This window comes from Phyllostomus hastatus, unplaced genomic scaffold (assembly GCF_019186645.2).
Source record: "Phyllostomus hastatus isolate PE091 unplaced genomic scaffold, TTU_PhHast_1.1 phas_contig_17, whole genome shotgun sequence".
NCBI classification, from domain to species: Eukaryota; Metazoa; Chordata; class Mammalia; order Chiroptera; family Phyllostomidae; genus Phyllostomus; species Phyllostomus hastatus.
This window is the reverse complement of record NW_025333664.1, coordinates 15,821,347-15,841,282: the sequence shown is the minus strand read 5'-3', so window position 1 is coordinate 15,841,282 and position 19,936 is coordinate 15,821,347. Positions and strand designations below refer to the sequence as shown.

The 19,936-nt window shown below is 46.2% G+C and overlaps 1 protein-coding gene across 1 annotated transcript in view; it reads left to right on the top strand.

The window, feature by feature from the left end:
* The window catches only part of PPP1R16B (protein phosphatase 1 regulatory subunit 16B), a 90,367-nt gene that overhangs the window by 25,182 nt on the left and 45,249 nt on the right, over positions 1 to 19,936 (top strand). Inside the window, exon 2 of the mRNA XM_045832903.1 lies at positions 2,373 to 2,723. Within this exon, the coding sequence (XP_045688859.1) occupies positions 2,474 to 2,723 (250 nt within the window). The 5' untranslated portion in view covers positions 2,373 to 2,473. The remainder of the gene's footprint in view (positions 1 to 2,372; positions 2,724 to 19,936) is intronic.

Sequence of the window (19,936 nt, the reverse complement as noted above, 5' to 3'; positions counted from 1 at the left end):
AAATGGCTCAAATAAAAGCCGGTGACAAGAGCAAGTGCTGACAGAGAAACTGGATCACTCCTATGTTGCTGGTGGGAAGGAAAAATGGTGCAGCCCCTCTGGAAACCAGCCTGACAGTTTCCCACAAAACTAGACGTCTGATTACCCTACAAGATAACACTCGTACTCCTGGGCATTTACTCCAGAGAAGTGAAAACTTACGTTCACACAAAATAATCTGTGCACGAAGGCAATAAACACAAACTAGAAACCGCCCCGGTGTTCTTCAGTGTGTGAATGGGTAAACAGCACGGGGCAGGTCCGTGAAATGAAATGCTGCCCAGTTACAAAATAGCCGCAGACTACTGATACGGGCAGTGATTGGATGAATCTTCAGGGAATCGTGCTGAGTGAAAAAAGCCAATCCCCAAAGGTTACCTACTGTTTGGTCATATTTACATAACATTCTGAAATGGCAAAATTCTAGAGATGGGCAACAGATTTGTGATTGCCACGGGCAAGGACAGGGGTGTGTTGCAGGGGGTGGTGATGGAACTGCCTGTATCTGGACTGTGTGGTGGGATTCCACAGGTGGTGGAACCTACCTGTGGAATGAAACTGCATGGAACTAAACGCACACATGCACAGCTCGAGCAGGTGTCACACTGGGGGGATCTGAATATGGCCAATAGATTGCATCAGTGTCAGGTTCCTGGTTGTGACATTATATTGTTGTCTTGCAAGATGTTACCTCTGGGCTAAGTGGGATAAAGAGTACATGGCTCTGTGTAACTTGTCATAGCTGCATATGAATCTATAGTGATCTAAAAAAATAAAAGTATGATTCATTAATTTAAAAAGCACTGTAAGGTATTCAAAAGAAAACAAAACAAAAGGCAATGAAAGCTAGTTAGCTGTTTCCTGCTGAGCCTTGCCATTGGCTCATGTTTACCCTTGAGCTCAGGTCCTCGGATCCCCTGGACCTTTGCCCTGAGAGTACCGCCAAGCCAGCCTTTCCGCACGCTGCCTGTCTACCCTCGAGTCTCGGAGCTGGGACAGACCTGAAGAACAGTCTGGCCCAGCCTGAGCACCCAAGGGTCCAGGCTAAGGTTGAGCAGGCAGCACCCCTCACCCCACCCTCCCTGCAGCCGCCTGCTGGCAATGAAACAGGAAAACCAGGAGATGACAATCACTTCCTAAAGCACAGGGCCATCCCGATCCCCTTTGTGACAACGGAAATTTCCACATCATGCGAATGAATGTAGACCTCTGCCGGTCTTTCTCGGTCACCCCTCAGTCCTCCAGCCTTGCCTGTGGGTTCCCAGATGACCGGGGATCCCTGCTCTTCTTCCTCCAAGCTGGTTTCTCTCTGCTGCTACACTAGGTGCATAACATTTGTGGCCAGTTCTTTTCGTTCCTTGAACGTTTTATAAATTCTGGGAGGTGTAGACAACATTTTATAGGTGGGAAAACAGGCCTGGAGGGGTTCAAGTGGTCTTAAGACCCTTTCCCTCTTTGTTTGAGAGCCCATGGGGTCTGAAGGCAGGACCAGTGGGCTTCAGACTCTGCAAGTCTGTTGTCCAGGACTTAAAAAATTTGTTTTTAAAGATCCAAGAGGAACACTTCAACTAAGATTTTCTAGGTCTCAGTAATTTAGCAATTATCAAACTTTTTGGTCTTAGACCACCTTTATACTCTTACAATTAAGAATCCCAGAGAGCGTTTGTTTCTTTGGATTACAATCTGTTATCATTTAGCATATTACAAATTAGTGCTGAGAAATTAGAAATACAGCACTAATTCCTTTAAAATTAACAACAAACCTCTTGCCCTGGCTGGCGTGGCCCAGTGGATCGAGTGCAGGTCTGTGAACCGAAAGGTCGATGGTTTGACTCTGGGTCAGGGCACATGCCTGGGTTGGGGCGTGAAAGGCAGCTTATGGCTGTGTCTCTTGAACATTGATATTTCTCTTCTTCTCTTTCTCCCTCTCTTCCCCTCTCTCTAAAAATAAATAAAATCTAAAGAAGTAACCCCAGTAAACCCCTTATATGTTATAACAATATAATAGTAAATCCTTATAGGTCACAACAATAAATCCTTATATGTTATAACAATGTAACAACTTTGTATGTTACAACAATATAACCACAGTAAATGCTTTGATATGAGAGATGTTAGCTTACACAGACATTGGTTTGGTAATCATATAGCGATCTGTAAGTGTATCAAGTCAACATCTTAAATCTACACAATTCACAGGTCAATTATATCTTAATAAAGAGAAAAACAAAATAGAAAAAAAAAAGTGTTTTGAACATGGGCAAGGTGATAGAATCATATCCGAGTTCTGAGCCTGACGAGCACGTGCATCTGTGTCTCTCTCCCCGCCACAGGCCCCATCATGAGGCCCCAGCCCCGCCGGAGCCCCAGCGCTCCCCGGGCCCCGGGCACACCGTGCTAGCCCCCATCCGGGGCGTGGGGAGGCGCGGTGGCCATGGCCAGCCACGTGGACCTGCTGACGGAGCTGCAGCTGCTGGAGAAGGTGCCCACGCTGGAGCGGCTGCGGGCCGCCCAGAAGCGCCGGGCGCAGCAGCTGAAGAAGTGGGCGCAGTACGAGCAGGACCTGCAGCACCGCAAGCGCAAGCACGAGCGGAAGCGCAGCACTGGCGGCCGGCGGAAGAAGGTGACCTTCGAGGCCAGCGTGGCCCTGCTGGAGGCCTCCCTGCGGAACGACGCGGAGGAAGGTAGGCCGCTCCGATTCTGTGCAGCAGATGTGTGGGCTGGGGCTGGGGCTGGGACTGGGGGTTCTGGCCAACTCCTGAGTTTGTCAGCCTCACACGTCTTGGGAGGGCTTCGCATTTATCTTGCACTTTTTTGGGGCAGGGGACAAGGAGGAACAAGAACCCCAGTGTTTGGCTAATGAACATCATCGGAATTTTCCTTCCCTGCCACAAATATTTACTGACCACCTACTCCGTGCACGTTATTATTCTAGATATCTGGTGACCGGGTAGGACCGGTCTCTCTCCTCCAAGAGCTCAGGGCTCATTGGATCTTCATTCCTTAGGCCCTTCCTCGGGGTCAGACCGCAGCCGGGGTCCGCGTGCAGGTCCCTGCCCTTCATTCAGCCTTTGCTGCAGGGGGAGATGGTGGAGGGGGTGGCTAACTGCACAGGCTCGGAGGTTAGACGATGCGGGTCTAAAACTGACTTTGTCAATTATTCCCTGTGTGACCCTGGCAGTAGACAAGTCGCTTTGCTTCCTGTAGCTCAATTTCCTCCTCTGTAAAGTGGAGATAGTAATTGTATCCTCCTAAAGGGCTTGCTGTGGACATTAATTTAGGTCATGCCTGTGAAGCTTTCGAATATTTCATTATATATGTATGTAATTATATGCATATAATGATATAAAATAGATTGTTAACATAATAAACATATAATAATAAAATGAAACAAGAATCATGTAGCAGTTATATAATATAAAGCCATATATATTATAAACATGTTATAAACATATATAAATTACTATAATGCATTTATATGTGTATAAAAATAATCATAGTTATGTTTATAAAGTCTGGAAAAAAGAATATACACAATGCTATCCAGGACATTTTCACTTTACCAAGTGGATAAATAAACACATATAAACACATACACACTGATATTATCTGTTTCTACACTTAATGGATACTCTGTACTGGTTACATTGTATTTAATTATATCATTACTATGTGTCTCATGATCCAGATATCACAATACCCAAGAGGCAGGTATAAAACACCCATTTTACAGATGGGGAAACCAAGACCCAGAGAGGTTCAGAACCTTGACCAAGATGGCAGAGCAGGATCAGAACCCCCAGGATTCAAACGCTTGTCACTGGCCATATGGCCTTGTAGGTTTGCTTCTTGTGATGGGAATGAATAGAGGATCCATGATTTGGCCAAAGCCTTCTTCTGTGAGCACGCCCCGAGGGGCCCCACCTGGCCAAGGTGCGGCCGAGATTTCTGCTGGTGTCCTGTGTCCATCCTCGGCAGCCTCTGGGCCCCCTCTGTGTACAAATCCTCTCTGGCTGTCCTGGGAGGGGCCCAGCCACGTTTCCTGGGTCCCTCTGGGCTCCTGCCTCTGCACCCCCTGCAGATGTTGGGGCTAAAGCCGTCCATGGGAGAACTGAGGCATGGTGGCATTTACTGCACTAGACTGTAGTGCAGGAGTGACTCGAGGGTGTTGGGTTCTGTGCCCGCTGCTCCGCAGGCTCTAGAACCCTCCGAGAAGCGCAGTTCCATTGCTGGCTGCAGAGCGCTCTGGGGAACGAGCAGAGAGGCACTGCGGGGAGCACTCAGAGGAGAGCCTGGGCGAGTCACCCCCTCGGGAGAGGCATGAAGTCCCAGGCTCAGGGGACACGACCCCTCGGGGCTTCTTCCCACGTGTCATTTGCCAGGTGACGTGGCAGGCCCATCCCACTCAGTGGGAGGCACATCAGATGTCTAATTTTTGTCGTGGGCGATGCAGTTCATCAGCTCCCATTCCATCTTTTACTCCCTGCTTCCCCGACAAAGTCCCATCTCCCCCTCCCTGAAGGGGCTTTGCAGGGGCTCTGGAGCTGGCTGCGGGGCTTCCGGGGGTGCTCTGGGCAGAAAGAGCACCCAGGACTGGCCCCTCAGGCCTGCGTGTGACCTGGAGCATTGCCTCCAGCTCTCTGGCTCCAGTTTCTTAGTCTGAAAAGTATGGGGTTGAACCTTGCCCTCAAGGGCATATGTCAAGAATTAGACAAGATCCTGGATGTTGACCACTCTTTGAAAAGTAACCCCTGAACCCTGCACCAGCACGGTGACCATTTTAGCACAGTTGTCTTTCTGTTTCTTTCTTTCTCTTTCTTTCTCCTTCCTTCCTTCCTTCTTTCCTTCCTTCCTTCCTTCCTTCCTTCCTTCCTTCCTTCTTTCCTTCCTTCCTTCCTTTCTTCCTTCCTTCCTTCCCTCCCTCCCCCTTCCTTCCTTTTCTTTAAGACTCTAATGTTTTTAAAGAACCCAAATATACACAAACATTCTTCTCTTTAAAAATCAAACCCAAGTGTACAGAGTAAAAATTCCTCCCTCCCTCCCTGCCATCCTTCCTTTTGTCGTTAGTAAGGCCGTCTGGCTGGTGTGTTTCCTCCCAGGCGTTTTTCTCGTTTACCTGTGTGTCTGTGGGCTTGGAGGGACAGAGCTGGTTGGGATGTTTCATTTTTGTGTTTGTGTAGGTGATGACATCCTGGATACATTGTTCCGCAATTTCCTTTTTTTTCACCCAACAAGATGCCTCAGAGGTATTTTCCTGCCAGTACACCTACAATGGGATAATAGATCTGTGTTATTTTAACTTCTGCACAGTATTCCATGGTGTGCATTCACTAGGATTTTTGAATCGGTTCCTTACTGGCAGGCAGGTAAGGGTTTCAGTGGTTTTGCTTTTGCCAAGGTGAACATTTTGTGCACACCTGCAAATGTTTACTTAGGACAGATGGGCAAAAGTTGAGGCGCTGGATCCAAGGGCATGTGCATTGAATTTGAATGAAGAGAGTGCCAGGCCCCACTGGCTGGTCGCCGGGCTCTGGGGGTAGCCGAGAGAGGGTGGAGGGCCAGAGCACTGTGCACCGCGGCGGGCTGTGGGTGGGTGGCGGGTGCCCTGGAGGGCCACAGGTGGCTGAGTTTTAGGGGAGGGAAGTGAAGCTGCCATCTGTCAGCACGCAGTCTTTCCCGGTTTTGCTCAGCTTTCTGCTAGCATGACGGAGCCCGCTGCTCCCCGCTGGCCAGGATGGCTTCTGTGTGCCGGGGGAGCTGGTGCTGGGGAGGCTGCTGGGGTGTTAGCTCACAGTGGGATGGGAACGTGGGGTGGCAGCTCCCCCGCTCCCCTGAGCTCACAGCAGTGGCTGAGTCAACCTCCTCCACCTGCCAGGGCGATGGGAGCCGTGCCAGAGAAAGGCAGCGCTGGGGAGCTCACCGAGTTTCCTCCTCGGACACCCGGTTGCCCTCAGGCCGAGGTCAGGCACCACAACCCTCCTGGGCCTCGGACCTGCCCGAGTCCCAGCCTCCTGTTCCCACTGCCCATTTTTAAAAATGGCTTTCTTGAGGTTTAACACACACATCATAAACTGTGCCTTTTTAAAGTGTGTCGTTTAATAATTAGCAGTAAATTGACAGTTGTACATCTGTCACCACCCCGGAGTTTTAGAACATTTCATCCCTCCAGAGAGAAACTTTGTGTCCATGTGTAGTCACTCCTGGTGCCCACCCCCACCCCCAGCCCTAGGCAACCGCCGTCTATTCTCGGCTTCTATTTATTTGCTTTTCCGGACCTTTCATTACACAGACTCATACACTGTGTGATCTTCCGTGATGGCTCCTTCATTCGGAGTAATGTTTTCAAGGCACCCCTGGGGTGTGGCATGTAGCAGGAAGGATGCCGTTCCTCTGTGTTGTCCCACGGTATCCCGATGTGTGGACAGGCCACGTTTATTTATCCAGCCAGCAGGCGACGGACATTTCGGTGACTTCCATCTTGGGTTGCTATGATGAGCAGTGTTGCTAAGAACACGCATGTGCAAGTCTTTGTGTGGACAGGTGTTTTCGTGTCTCTTGGGAATCACCTAGGAGCGGCATTGCTGGGTCATGTGGGAAATTTATTTTTAACTTTTTAAAGAACTGCCAAACTGTTTTCAGAAATGACTACCTCTTTTTACCTCCTCAAACCGCATTTTACAGCTTCTCATCCAGAGGCCATGTCCCTCACTGAGACCTCGCAGGTCTCAGACCCAGAACTTGAGGTAGGTCAGTTGTCCCTGAAGGCAAATCAGGTGCCCATGCTTCTAACAGCCAGGTGGTCCTGGCACCTCCTGCATTCGTGTTTCCCTAGAAAATAAGAGAACCACTCACTCGTGGTTCTGATCTGTGTGTCTTTGGGCCTTACGGCTCCTGGCGTTTCTGCTGGCTTTTAGGGCCCTTTGTATCGGAGTCCCTGGGTCAGCCTGTCATCTCCTAGTCGAAACTTCTCTCCCAGGCCACATGGGCCCAGCCTCCCCGAAAACGACTGAACATTTGATAACGTGTCAGGGCTTCTGTTCTCTCAGAATCTGTAGGGTTTTCTTTATGGAAACTCTACCACATTCAAAAGTTTGAGCGAGTCCTTTGCAGCCTAAATTTAGCTTTTTGACTGTTATTCTCATGGTAAAGGTTTTCAAACTCTTCTTTTTTTAAGCAGTGGAAACTTTTCTTTAAATGAAATATTATGCAGAAACCCGATATGTAAAACAGATGAAAGAGCTATTCTGGTTGGGGCAGGAACCTCATCCACCCTCACTCCTGTCCCACCCCGCCCCCGCACACCTCTCCTGCACCCCTGGGTGCCTCAGCTCTGCAAGGCACCCTGAAACCATCGACTCATCTGCAGGAAACACTGCGACTTTCACTTCTGATAGTTTTGGAAGGGGAAGTTTCTTTTATCCTAATTATAAAAATAATGCATCCTTGTCGTAGAAAATCTTAAAAGTGCAAGAAAAAAAAAGAAACATAAAGAAGAAAATAAAATCACACATACCTCACAGCAAACATCAACAACTGTTGATAATGTTTCAGTAACATTATATCAGCCAGTATCCTGATAGGAAAGTAATGCCGTTCTCCCAGAAGGTAACTTGCGGAAAGTTTAATAAAAGGACATTTGCAGAGTTTAGGGCAACAGTCCTCGATTTTTTTGTCTCGGGGCCCCTTTATATTTTTAAAAACTGAGAACCCCTCGGAACAAAGATCCTTTGTTTCATTGGTTTCTACCTATTGATATTGACCATATTAAAAATTAAAACTGAGACATTAACATAAATGTGTTATTTATGAAAACATAACATCAAATCTATTATCTGTTGTACAAGTTATCTGTTTCTGCATAGCAGATGAGCTCCATATTTAATAGCTTAAAACGATAAACATATCTCACACAATTTCTGTGGGTCAAGAATCCAGGAGCTGCTTAGCTGGGTGGCTCTATCTCAGGGCCTCTCGGAGGCTGTGGTCCCCTCAAGGTTTAGCTGGGGCTGGAGGAACCACTCCCGAGGTGGCTCGCTCACATGGCTCTCGGTGGGCGGCCTCAGGGCCTTGCCATGTGAGTCTCCCCAGGGGACTGCTTGAGCGTCCTCTCAACATGGCAGCTGGCTGCCTTCAGTGCGCATGAGCCCCACTCATGCACCAGGAGGAAACCACATGGCTTTCGCCTCCCAGCCTTGGAAGGTGCGTACCATCCCCTCTGCCATATTGTATTCCTACTCAGGCGAAGGGAGCTAGGCTCCACCTCTTGAAGGGAGGAGAATGTAGCGAACACAGTCCAAAACCACCACACAAGTTAACCTGAAGGGTGACGTTTTTCAAAACAACAGCAACAACAACAACAAGTTGTGAGGAGAGTCGTCTTGCTTTGAAGATTTTTGCAAATCTTTCAAAGGTCTGGCTTAAAAGAAGACAGCTGGATTCTCTTAATTGCTTCTGCTTTCAATATGTTGTGATATGTTATTTTGGTTGAAGCCAAGGAAGCAAATCTTACCTCACACAGATATGTAACTGGAAAAGAGAGGAAATATTTTAATTGCCTTTCCAGATCATTGGGGATATTCCTTGATACCCAAATCAAACCCAACAAAAAGTAGTTTCTTGAAGTTTAATTGCAATGTGGAACCTGACACCATATCAGTTTTTAGCTTTTCTTACTGTTATGCTAAAATCCATTGGTCTGTCTCGCCTTCTGAGTAGGTCTTTTGTCCACACATCCTTTTTTTTAAAATGAAGATGACATTTTGGTCTGTTAGAAAACATTGGTTCACTTTTTTTGTGGATATGATGATAGTGAAAGTATGAGCAACAAAAATAAAGGTAAACAAGTCCATATTTCAGATAAGGAGTTAAAATCCACGCTATATGCAGAACTCTTACACATCCAATTAAAAATAGACAGAGGACCTGAATAGACATTTTTTTCCCCAAAGAAGATGTACAAATGGCCAACAGGTACATGAAACGATGCTCAACATTGGTGATCATCAGGGAAAGGCAAACGAAAACCACAATGAGATGTGACCTCACGCTGTGAGGATGGCGGTCATTGAGAGATAACGGATGACAGGTGCTGGCGAGGCTGCGGAGAAAAGGGAACCCCAGTGCCTGTTGGTGGGAATGACAACTGGTGCAGCCACTGTGGGAAACAGTACGGAGGTTCCTCAAAAAATTAAAACTAGCACTACCATGTAACCCAGCAATATGCTACATCCTTTTGGGTATTTATCCAAAAGAAATGAAATCACTACCTTGTAGAGATATCTGCACCCCAAGGTTAATTGCAAAAAAGTATATACTGATTGATATCCATTATTACGGGATTATATAGGGTATCAGAGTATTTTTTACTGCCCTAAAAATCCCCTGTGCTCTGCCTGTTCATCTTCCCCTTTCCTCCGACTCCTGGCAGACACTGATCATTTTACTGTGTCCATAGTTTTGCCTTTTCCAGAATGCCACTTGGCTGGAGTCATACAGTATGTAGCCTTTTCAAACTGGTCTCTTTCACTTAGTCATACACACTTTAAGTTCTTCCATGTCTTTCCCTGGCTTTATAGCTCATGTCTTTTTAGTACTAAATGATATCCCGTTGTCTGGATATATCACCATTTATCCATTCACCTACTGAAACACACTATAGTTGCTTCTAAGAAGCCAATTATTCATAATTTTGGCAATTTTGAATAAAGCTGCTATAAACATCCGGTTGCAGGATTTTGTGTGGACATAAGTTTTCCACTCTTTGAATAAATACCAAGGAGTGTGATTGTTGGATCATATGGTAAAAGTATGTTTAGTTTGGTCAGAAGCCACCAAACCGTTTTCCTAAATGGCATTTTGGGAAAATGCAAGTACCATTTTGCATCCCCACCAGCAACCGACCAGAGTCCCTGATGCTCCTCATCCTTCCCAGCAAACATTTGGTGGCGTCGGTGTTATGAACTTTGCTTATTCTCATGGGTGTGTAGCTGAATCTCGTTGTTGCTTTAATTTGCAATTCCCTGATGACATATAATGTGGAGCATGTTTTCATATGCTTCTTTGCCATCTGTATATCTTCTCAGGTTTGATTTTTTTTCCTGTGCACATAAAGCAGAGAGTATGGGGATCACTAGTACAGTAAGGTGCCACTGGCCTGACTGCGCTAAGGTGACAGTGGTTTTCTCCACCATTGCTTTTGCACCATCACTACAAATGTCAACACAATGAAAAAAGGCAAATAACATCTTAGTGTCGTTATGAAAATAGTTTTGACCTCCTGCATGCCCTGAAAGAGTCTTGGGGACCACTTTGAGAACCATGGGTTTACAGGAACCGACGTGGAATGGGGCAGCACCCTAGGGCTAGCAAAAGTGGGTGCTGTTACCATCTCCACACCTGAAGGGGCCATGGGAAGGGAGAGGAACCCGCTAGGCCCTAAGGATGGCACTGTAGAGAGAGGGCTGCCTAGCAGGAGCAGTGTCTTTTTCTAGCTGTCCTCCAGTCTTCTCGCCATGCCCCCCAGTACCAAACCCAAGCAGAAAGCAGCAGGCAGGGCAGCCTTTGAGGTAGTCCCAGGGGCTGGGCTTCCCCAGCCATGAAGAAGGGTGGATTTGGAGGGACAGATGGGGCGTACCCAACCCAGCTGTCTCCAACCATTTGTATCTACACACAAACATGGCATGAGTGTGTGTATATTTTAAAAAGAACTTTTTGCCCTAACACACACGTATCAATTCAGTAAAATTAGGCATCTACTCTGTGCTTTGACGAACCTACACAAAATAATGGTATAAATAAGGACTGGGGTGGGAGGCCGTGGGTAGGGTGTGGATTTTGAGGTTGTTTCCAATTTTTGCTACTACAAATTACGCCATGGTGATTGTCGTTGCAGGGAAGTATTTTGCCCCCACTTTGTTTACTTACTCAGGGCAGATTCCTAGAGGCCCAGTAGGTTTGAAGATTTAAACGTCTGCAAGCTCATCTGGTCACCAGAAAGGTTGGGTCAGACTGTACTCCCACCAGCAGTGAGGACCAGGCCTGCTTGGCCACTGCCTTCCTCATGAACACGACAATGACACTGAAAACATATCTTTGCTCATACAGTTGACGTGTGGAAAATAGTCCTGCTGTCTTCATTTGCATACAGTTGAGAAGTTCAAGGTTGAAGACTTACCTCTTCTTGAGCTTGCTGTTCATTTTTTTCTTTCTCTGAGTTGTCTATTTTTTTTGTCCATTTTCACTAGTGTGTTTCTTTTTCTCATTAATTTTAATGATTGTGTGTGTTTATGCGTGGAAGAGGAGTCTGGAGAGCAGGAGAGGAAGGGAAAGGATGAACATGGAGAAGATGCCAACCCTGTGTTGTCATGTGTGGCACAAAAATTTCTGCCGTGTGTGTGTGTGAGCATGTTTTCACATGTGGCTTAGAGTAGTGTTTTAGTGCCCTGGAGTTCTTCATCTTTATGTGGTCAACGTAACTAATACAGCCTTCTCCCATTATTTGGCTCTTCACCTTTATCCCTCTAAACCGGGGGTCAGAAAACTATGGCTGGAAGGTGAAATGTTCCCACCATCTGTTTTTGTAAATAAAGTTTTATTGGAGCATGGCCATTGGAGCACAGCCGTGTTGTCTATGGTTGCTTTCACGCTACAGCAGCGGGTGGGCAGTTGCAACAGAGACCATCAAGCCTGCAAACATTAAAATATTTCATCTCTGGCCTGTTACAGAAAGTCTGCTGACCCTTGGTCTGTGTGTTTCTCATCTAGATGTGACTATTCACCTACATGTTCTTCTAGATTTTTGTGGCCTTGGTTAAATAAATTAAATATGTAATCCTTTAAAAATCTCATTTTAGTATAAAGTAGTATATTAATTATATCTCTTTTTCCCCCCACAAAGAGTTATCAACTGTCCCAGCATCTTTCCCTTCCCCTTGACTTTGCAACGCCACCTCCACACCCCAGAGCCTCATCTGCGAAAAGGGAGCACTTTCCGAGCTGTTTATTCTGTTCCAACAATCTGTCTTTGTGCCAGGTACATACTATTTTGATCCTTGTAGCTTTATGCTGTGGCTTAGTATCAGATAGGAAAAGTCCTTTCTTATATTGCTCTTCTCTGACAGAATGTTCTTGGTTATTTTTAGCTGTTCACATAATATTTAAGATCTTTTGGTCAGGGTTTGCCTCCAAATCTCAAAGCTCCTTTCCTCCAAAACTGATGAGCAGTGCTCATGGGTACAGGGGTTAAGTTTTACAAGATGGAAAGTGTTCTGAGTGTGGTTGGTGGTGATGGTTGCATAACTGTATTGTGCTTAACGCCACTGAACCGTACACTGAGAATGGTTAAAATGGTAACTTTTATGTTCCCTATGTTTTACCGCAATCTAAATATTTAATTTGGTAAGTGGATGTCTTTGTCATAATGCGTTTTCTAAGTAGGCAAATGCTGCCTGTTTCCATTGGGTGAGTGTTCTTTCAGGTCCTTCAGGAAAGCTATAGGTGTTTTAGTTTTAGTTTTGTTTTGCTTTGCCTTATAAATCCTGTTTATTTCTTGAGAGGAGGGTTTTAAAGTTTTTATACCTTTATTCTGTAGCAAGCCATTTTATTGAATTCTCCTCAGTCTCAATTCCCCCCTAGGTTCCTTTGGGGTTGCCCGTGTAGAAAATAACATGGTTTGCAGATGGTAAGGTTGTCTGTCCACTCCAGGGGCTCACTGAGTCTGTCGTGCCCTCAGCCTGTCCTCCCATCCCTTCTTTCCGGGTTAAACTACTCCAGTTCCTCCTGCTGACGTTTGGGAGGTGTGACTTTGAGATGGGTGGGCTTGCTCTGCTTGGTCTCTCCCTTTCCCAAAGCCCGATCCGGCCCACCTCACGGTGAATGGAACTGCCAGTTTCCTCCTTTGGGTCGGGTGGGTCTGTTAGCATGGCCCCAGTTTCTGCTGGCTTTGGGGGCAGCCACTATTGACTCACTGGGGGGATTATAGGGAACTAAAACCTCCAAGTCGGTTTCCCCTCAGTAAGGTTATATCTTCCCTTTCCTGTCCTTATGCAATTGATGTTTTAAAAATGATTTGTTGAAATACATTGTTCATACTGACCAGGGGAAAGCTGGTTGCATCTTGCCATGCTGAGCATGCCCTGTGACCGGCACTCCCCCGGGTGAAGACACCGAAGGTCTCCAGCACACCCAGATGCCTTCCCGGACACACGGGTGATTTTCAGTGCCGAGGTCGAGGCCCTAAATTTATCTTGTTGAGTGTTGAGACCATGATCCACAGGCTCAAATAACTTTGGATTCTTGAATGAGAAATTAAGACTTCTGTATTACCAGCAATAGAAATCCAACTTAATCTAGCTAAGCATATGTATATAGGGGGCTTCCAAAAAATGTCTGTGAGTTGGTGACTGTCAGCAACACAAAGTGTATAACCTATCCTTTTAGTAACCCCCAAAAGAGTAATTTCTCTTCCCAACAGTGTCCCAAATTGATCAACTCCCAGAATCGAATCTCTTTAGCTAAGGTTGGCTATATACCTGCCTCTGAGCCAATCACAATGGCTAGAGCAGGGGTGCAATGCTGTGATTGGTCTAATCTGAGTTGTATGCCAGAATCACTTCCTCCTAAAACACATGGACTGACACGTGGAGATATGTCCTGCCTGCCTACCTGAAGGACAGTTGGGATGCTGTTACTAGAAGGAGGGAAGATAGATGCCAGCCAGGCCATAAATTAATGTCTACCTCAAATGAAATATTAATCAGCAATTTCTACTGCACAGGCAGGCACACCTCAGAGATATTGTGGATTTGGTTCCAAAACACCATAATAAAGTGAGTCACTGGAATTTTTTTGTTTTTCACTGCAATTCAAACTTATAGTTGCACTCTGGCCGGGTGGCTCAGTTGGTTGGAGTGTCGTCCTGATCAATGTTTCTCTCTCACATTGATGTATCTCTCTCTCTCTGATTGATGAATATGTCCTTGGTTGAGGATTAAAATAATAATAGTAGTAGTAGTAGTAGTAGCAGCAGCAAATTGTGGGTGGACTACAGGCTGTTAGGCTATTGTATTGGACAACAGGATTCTAGATCACTATTCAAATCCCTAATGAAAATGTTGGACAGGTCATGGCCAAAGACAGAGCCTGGGTCACAGTCCATGTTAATGTATATTGAAGAACAAAATTCAACTGTGTAAATTTGAAGACCTCATTGGCTTTGTTAAGCGATGCATGAATCAGGCAGCGTCCCACCCAGCGACCCGGAAGGGCGGTCCGATGACCTGTACAAAACGGGAGGTTTTAGAGGCAGAGAGAGGGTGGGACTCACAAGTTGAAAGAGTGGATTATTTCGGACAAGGGCACCTGTCCTTGGGGGACGGCATGGGGCTTTCTGAGGCAGGTCACCTTGCTAGTGTTGGTGAGGCAGTTCTGGACTGATTGGTCTACAGTGTCCCTCCTGGGAAAGGCTTAAAAAACAGTGAGTTACAACATTTTGGTTTGGCGGCGTGGCCTCGCCAGAGTGGCTCCCCTTGGGCCTGTTGTTCCGTTTTAAATATGTCTCTGAGTTGATCATTACTCATTAGGAATCGTTGTTTAACTGAAATGAACTTTCCTGTTGTTTGTAGTTGGTATATGGGAACAACAAAAGTCTTTACTATATAAAAAAAGAGCCTGTCCTTTCTATAAAATCTTAGAAAATTTCTCTCTGAGGATTAAATTACAGCAGAGACCCATGCGCATTCATTCATGGGACACTGTCTGCATGTCTGGACCATTTGGTAATGAACGAGAGATGGGGCCAGGCCAGTTGGAGCTGAGACACTAACAAAGTCACTCTGATAAGGGCACAGTATCAACATCCTCCACAGTGGATAATATCGTTATAAAGAGAGCCTCAGCAAGAACAGATGCCTAGGAAAAGGAGGCTAGGAGATGATTCAGGAGCAATGCTATCTAAATTCTGTCCTGGGGAGAGGATAACGTGACCATCAGCTTTCAAAATTACCCTTCTGTTGCTAAGGACAATGTGATTATGGAAACCCATCTTGACATAATGACATTAAACACAATGATCATGTATCTCCTTGTAAACCTCTGATTACAATGACATTTATGAATGACATTCCGGCCAGGTCTGCCTGCAGATACAGAATGAGTTAACCATGCTTAAATGAATTTCTGGCACGCCAGACAAGTCTCTGTCTCATTGAAACTGCATTGTGGTTTTATTTGGCAGCCTCCCGTTGCTTGGATCATGTGAGACTCCTCTTGGGGGAAGAAATCACTGGCGGTAGCCTTGTAAACCATGGTCCATTACCCAGGTGATGCCATCCTGGGGGATTCGGCCGGCTGGAGCTCTCCTGGAACCTCCCCAAATCCAAAACACCATGACACTCAAGCACCATTTCCCCAGGGTTATTGATGAGGAGAGGCATCAGAGGGTTGTCAAATGCTCACCGGAGTCCAGGCATTTGCTATATTTGACATTTCTCAGTCTAGTGACACTTCTCAGATAGGTGAGATTTTCCTAGCATGATTTATTCTTGCTTGGCTTCTAGGGACCAGTACTTCCTTTCTAATGGAGTGAGAAAATGGTCATTATTTCTGTTAAAGAAACTCAGAGGCGCTTTAAATACATACCTACATCTCTCAACAGTCACCAAAGCCAGAGTCATCCAACAACCATGTGGAGGAAGGCTGGGGTTTGACAAATAGCAGAATGCTCCAGAATGTCTCAGAGTATTGCATTGCCAGCACATCTATCCCATGTTTGTGCCAATAAAACAGAATTGGTCTCACGGCCCCAGCCTCTGCCTCCCATATTGGATGGGGAAAATGTGTGCAGAGCAGAAGTGAACACAAAGAAAGGGAAATATGAAACCACTAGGTCAGGGAGAGGGAAGTAGTACCTTTGTCATTAGCACAGGAAAAGCTAAATGAAGCCCAAACCTTGATGTCTCCAATCAGTGGTTCCCAGGCCTCCAAGAGAAATCCTAGGACATGGGCATTTTGGCTTAAGGATTCCGGTTCCCTGGACACCAGAAAGGTAGTAGTGGCAGTTCTCCAGGTGAGTCATCCTCAAGAACTGTGCTGTATCTGTTGCCTAGTGTTGCATAAGAAACCACTCTGAAACACCTCGTGGCTTAAAACAGCAATTTACTTCTCAATAGTTCTTTTTTAAACTTTATTTATTGATTTGAGAGAGAGAGAGAGAGGAAAGGGGGGAGAGAGAGAGAGAGCATTTATTGGTTGATTTTTACATATGCTCTGACTGGGGATTGAACCTGCAATGCTGGCATACTGGGACGGTGCTCGAACCAACTAAGCTACCTGGCTCAGTGATTCTTTGAATTGCTTAGGTAGTTCTGCTGGTCTTGACTGGTCTCATTCATGAGGCTGCAATTAGCTACAAGGTCAGCCAGTGTCTGATCTCAGCTGGGATGGCTGAGATTTTCTGTCCATATGGTCTTTCATCCTGTGCTTCGTCCAGCATGGTGGCCTCAGGGTTCCAAGAAGGCAAGCTCCAATGCACAGGTATTTATCAAATCCTCACCTGCATCGTGTTTGCTGATGTCTCATTGGCCTAACTAAGTCGCATGGCCAACATAAGCACCTGGGTATTGAATGGCATGATTCATCAGCAGCCATTATTGTTACAATCTACCACATACTCTATCCTTTGACCTGGATCAAAATTCTAGCAACCTAGTGTGATAACTGTGGGCATGTCATGTTGATCAAATGCAATGATTGCCTGTGGATATCCTGGAATGTCTGGGATGTCCTGGGTGGACCAAACTCTGCTACTGGAGTTCTCTGTCTGGGAACCCTGGACTCTGGGTCGAGCATGCTAAACATGTGACTGGCATTGACGCTAAAGGCATGGCAGTCAGAATTTAGCACTAGGGAATGGTGCTAATGCTTATTTAATTTTACTGCTTATTAGCTGCATAGCCATGACAGAAATTTATGTGATTTCATAATATTAGGGTGCACCCTCAGTAATTGGTGTTAAAGTCTGGATCAGTGTTGAAACAGAAGCAAGAACAGAAAAATAATCATCAGCCAGATGGAACAAATTATTAGTTCAGAGATGCAGTGTGCTCAACAGATAAAACCTCCCAAAACACGGATGGCAGAGGAGAAATGGAATCAAAAGGGGCCCTTGGTGGAGCCCTTTGCAGGAAGGTAGTAGACCTTGAAAGTTAGAAACATGATTCAGAAAAAACCTAAATTTTAATCACCATTTTGTGACCTTAGGCAAGTTATTTAATCTCTTTGTACCCAGGCTTCTCATTTGTAAGTGGAAAGAATAATGACTGTCTGTGTCGGGGGTGGGGTGACGGTTGGGGGGGGGGCGTGGCTGTGAAGATTAGTAGAGATAAAGGCTGGACAGTGAACATAGGCAAGTAGCTGTTCCTATCATCTACCACTAGCCTCAGTCTCAGTGGGCCAGAGGCAAGATTACCATCTCTTCATTTTCCTTTCTAATCCTTCTGCTCACCCCCATTGCCATAATTACTACCCTCATCTTCTCTTTCTTTGTTTACTCAGTGTCAGCCTCCTAGCAGTCATTCATATAAAAGTATTCTGATTGTAGTCATTTGCACTTTAGTATGAAAGAGTTAAAACTTTTTTTTACAGCAATTTTCATTGTCAGCCAGTGGGAAGTGAAAGGCTTTGGCCACCCTGCATAATGTAGCACTTAAAGCCTGCTTGTGTTAGAGAGCCCTTTCAGGCTGTTACTGAGGCCATGGAACTGAAGGTACCTGGGATTTCTTGGTTTCCTGTATCATTTCTTAGGGTAGTCACAAATATTCATGTTGCTTGGTTTGAGCTATTTGAATGTTAAAACCCATCTATAATTACAAAAGTTCTTTGGAGGGACCCTAATTAGCTTCTATAAATTGCTTTCTCTAACCTTTCAGAGTTAATATGATCTGTTCCCTTGTTATTTAAAAAAACACCCTAGATTATTTCATAAAAGTTCTCCCAAGTTACTTGGCATCTAACACTTTGTCAAGGAGACATGGTGGCCAGCCTTCCTCTGAATGGCTAGGTTTCTACATAGTCATTCCTTCCAGCTCATGACTTTCTTCTTCATTTGCTGCCCACGGATGCTGAAAATAACTTGTTTTCTGGCAAGCTTGGGATAAGATTCCTTATATTGAATCAGATCCGTAATGAAGCTCTCTCGGCTTTTGGGAGACAGCATCTTGAGCTGCAGGGATGATTAGAAGCAGAGCCCTGATGAGGGGTAGGAGGCTCTTGTCTCAGCATCACATGTGGAGCTGGGAGACCTGCTACAGGGCCGTGCCATCTGACCCACTAGGGTCCGCCCCTATGGCTGAGACTCCTGGCTCTGCCTGGCAGTGTTCCCTGCCTGGTACCACGTAGCTTCTGCCTTCCCACTCCCTGTAGCCCAGACCACAGGCCTCCAGGATGATTAGCAGGAAACATTCCATCTCTAAACATCAGCTGTTTGGTTCAGGAAGACATACTTTCTTGCATATACATACATATATATATATATATTTGCTCCATCTTAAGCCAAGATTCCCTTGATTGTTCCAAATTGGTGTTAAATTAAAAGATAATACCCCTGGGTAATATGAGGGTGAGAGAGAAGCTGGGGAATGGCAGAAGAGTTGGAGAGCTGGGTGATGAGTGATCATCTGAACGGGCGACAGGGAGTTGGATAGTGAAGGGGCAGCTAAAGTGACAGGGAAGTAACTGGAGAGAGAGAGAGGGAGAAGCTGGGCCATGAGGGAGTGGCTGGAGAGCGGAAACAGAACTGGGTAACGAAGGTAGAGCACAAGGAGGGCGGTCCTGCAGGGGGACAGTGGGAAAGTCCCGGATCTGGAGCGGGGGCCGTTCTGCCCTGCTCCCGTCATGCGCATCGCTTACGTTCTTAGGTCTTAATGGTGTGAAGCAAACTCAGTCCAAGTCTCTCTCAGTCAGCTGGCATCTGGGCTGCTGGAAACCAGTGGAGGGGGGCAGCTCTCTGGGAGTAAGGCTGAGGTTGTGGTCATAGTGGGTGGGTGCAATGTAGCTGGGTGAGTATTTTCTTTTTAGGGAGGGGCTATTTCTTCTCTCAGCCCCTCGAAGGATGGGCGAGGTTTCTGTCAGGAGTCCTAGCATGCCCTACATCTGAGTCTCCCATTGCCCCATCATCACCTTCATCATTCTCTCTACCCATTTTTATGGCCAGTTAAATGCCAGACACCATGCTAAAAGCCTTTCCATGCATTATCTCACTGCATCCTCTTCACAGCTCTATGAAATAAGAACTATTGGTAGCCCTCTTTTACAGGTGGATAAGGCTTAGAAAGTCCTGGTCACTTTCCTGGGGAAGAGACAGAGCCCAGACTGGCTGACTTCAGAACCTGTACTCTACGCCTTCTGCCGCAGTCACGGAGTCATTACTCTGGAGCATTTTCCCCTTTTCATAGACCCAGTCCTCCGGTGCACAGTTGAACAGCATTTAGCAAGGTCTAGGCTGGGAGTGTGGGCTCAGGTGGCATGTCCTGCTTGTGGAAGGAGCCTAAGAAACAAGCCCAGTGGCCACGGCCCCCACCTGGGGGGTGGGTGCAGCTGCCTGGCAGCCGTGTTCCAAACCCATCTCCCAGGAGGTCTGTCAGATAAAGTCGCAGCTTGGAACCAGGCTTCCCCAGGCGCACCCACCACCGGCAATGAGACCTCAATTGCACTGAGACATTTATAGTCCGTGGTGAATTTCCATCCTCTGTACAGGACTAGGCAACAAGAGAAGTCTATCCCTTTGGGAAGTTTTTCCTTCTCTCCTCTGTACTTCTCGGCATGCCTTGGGATGGATGCTAGGTCAAGGGTCATGCCCAGCTGACATTTTCAAAAGTATTTTCTGATATGAGGTGCTTGGAAA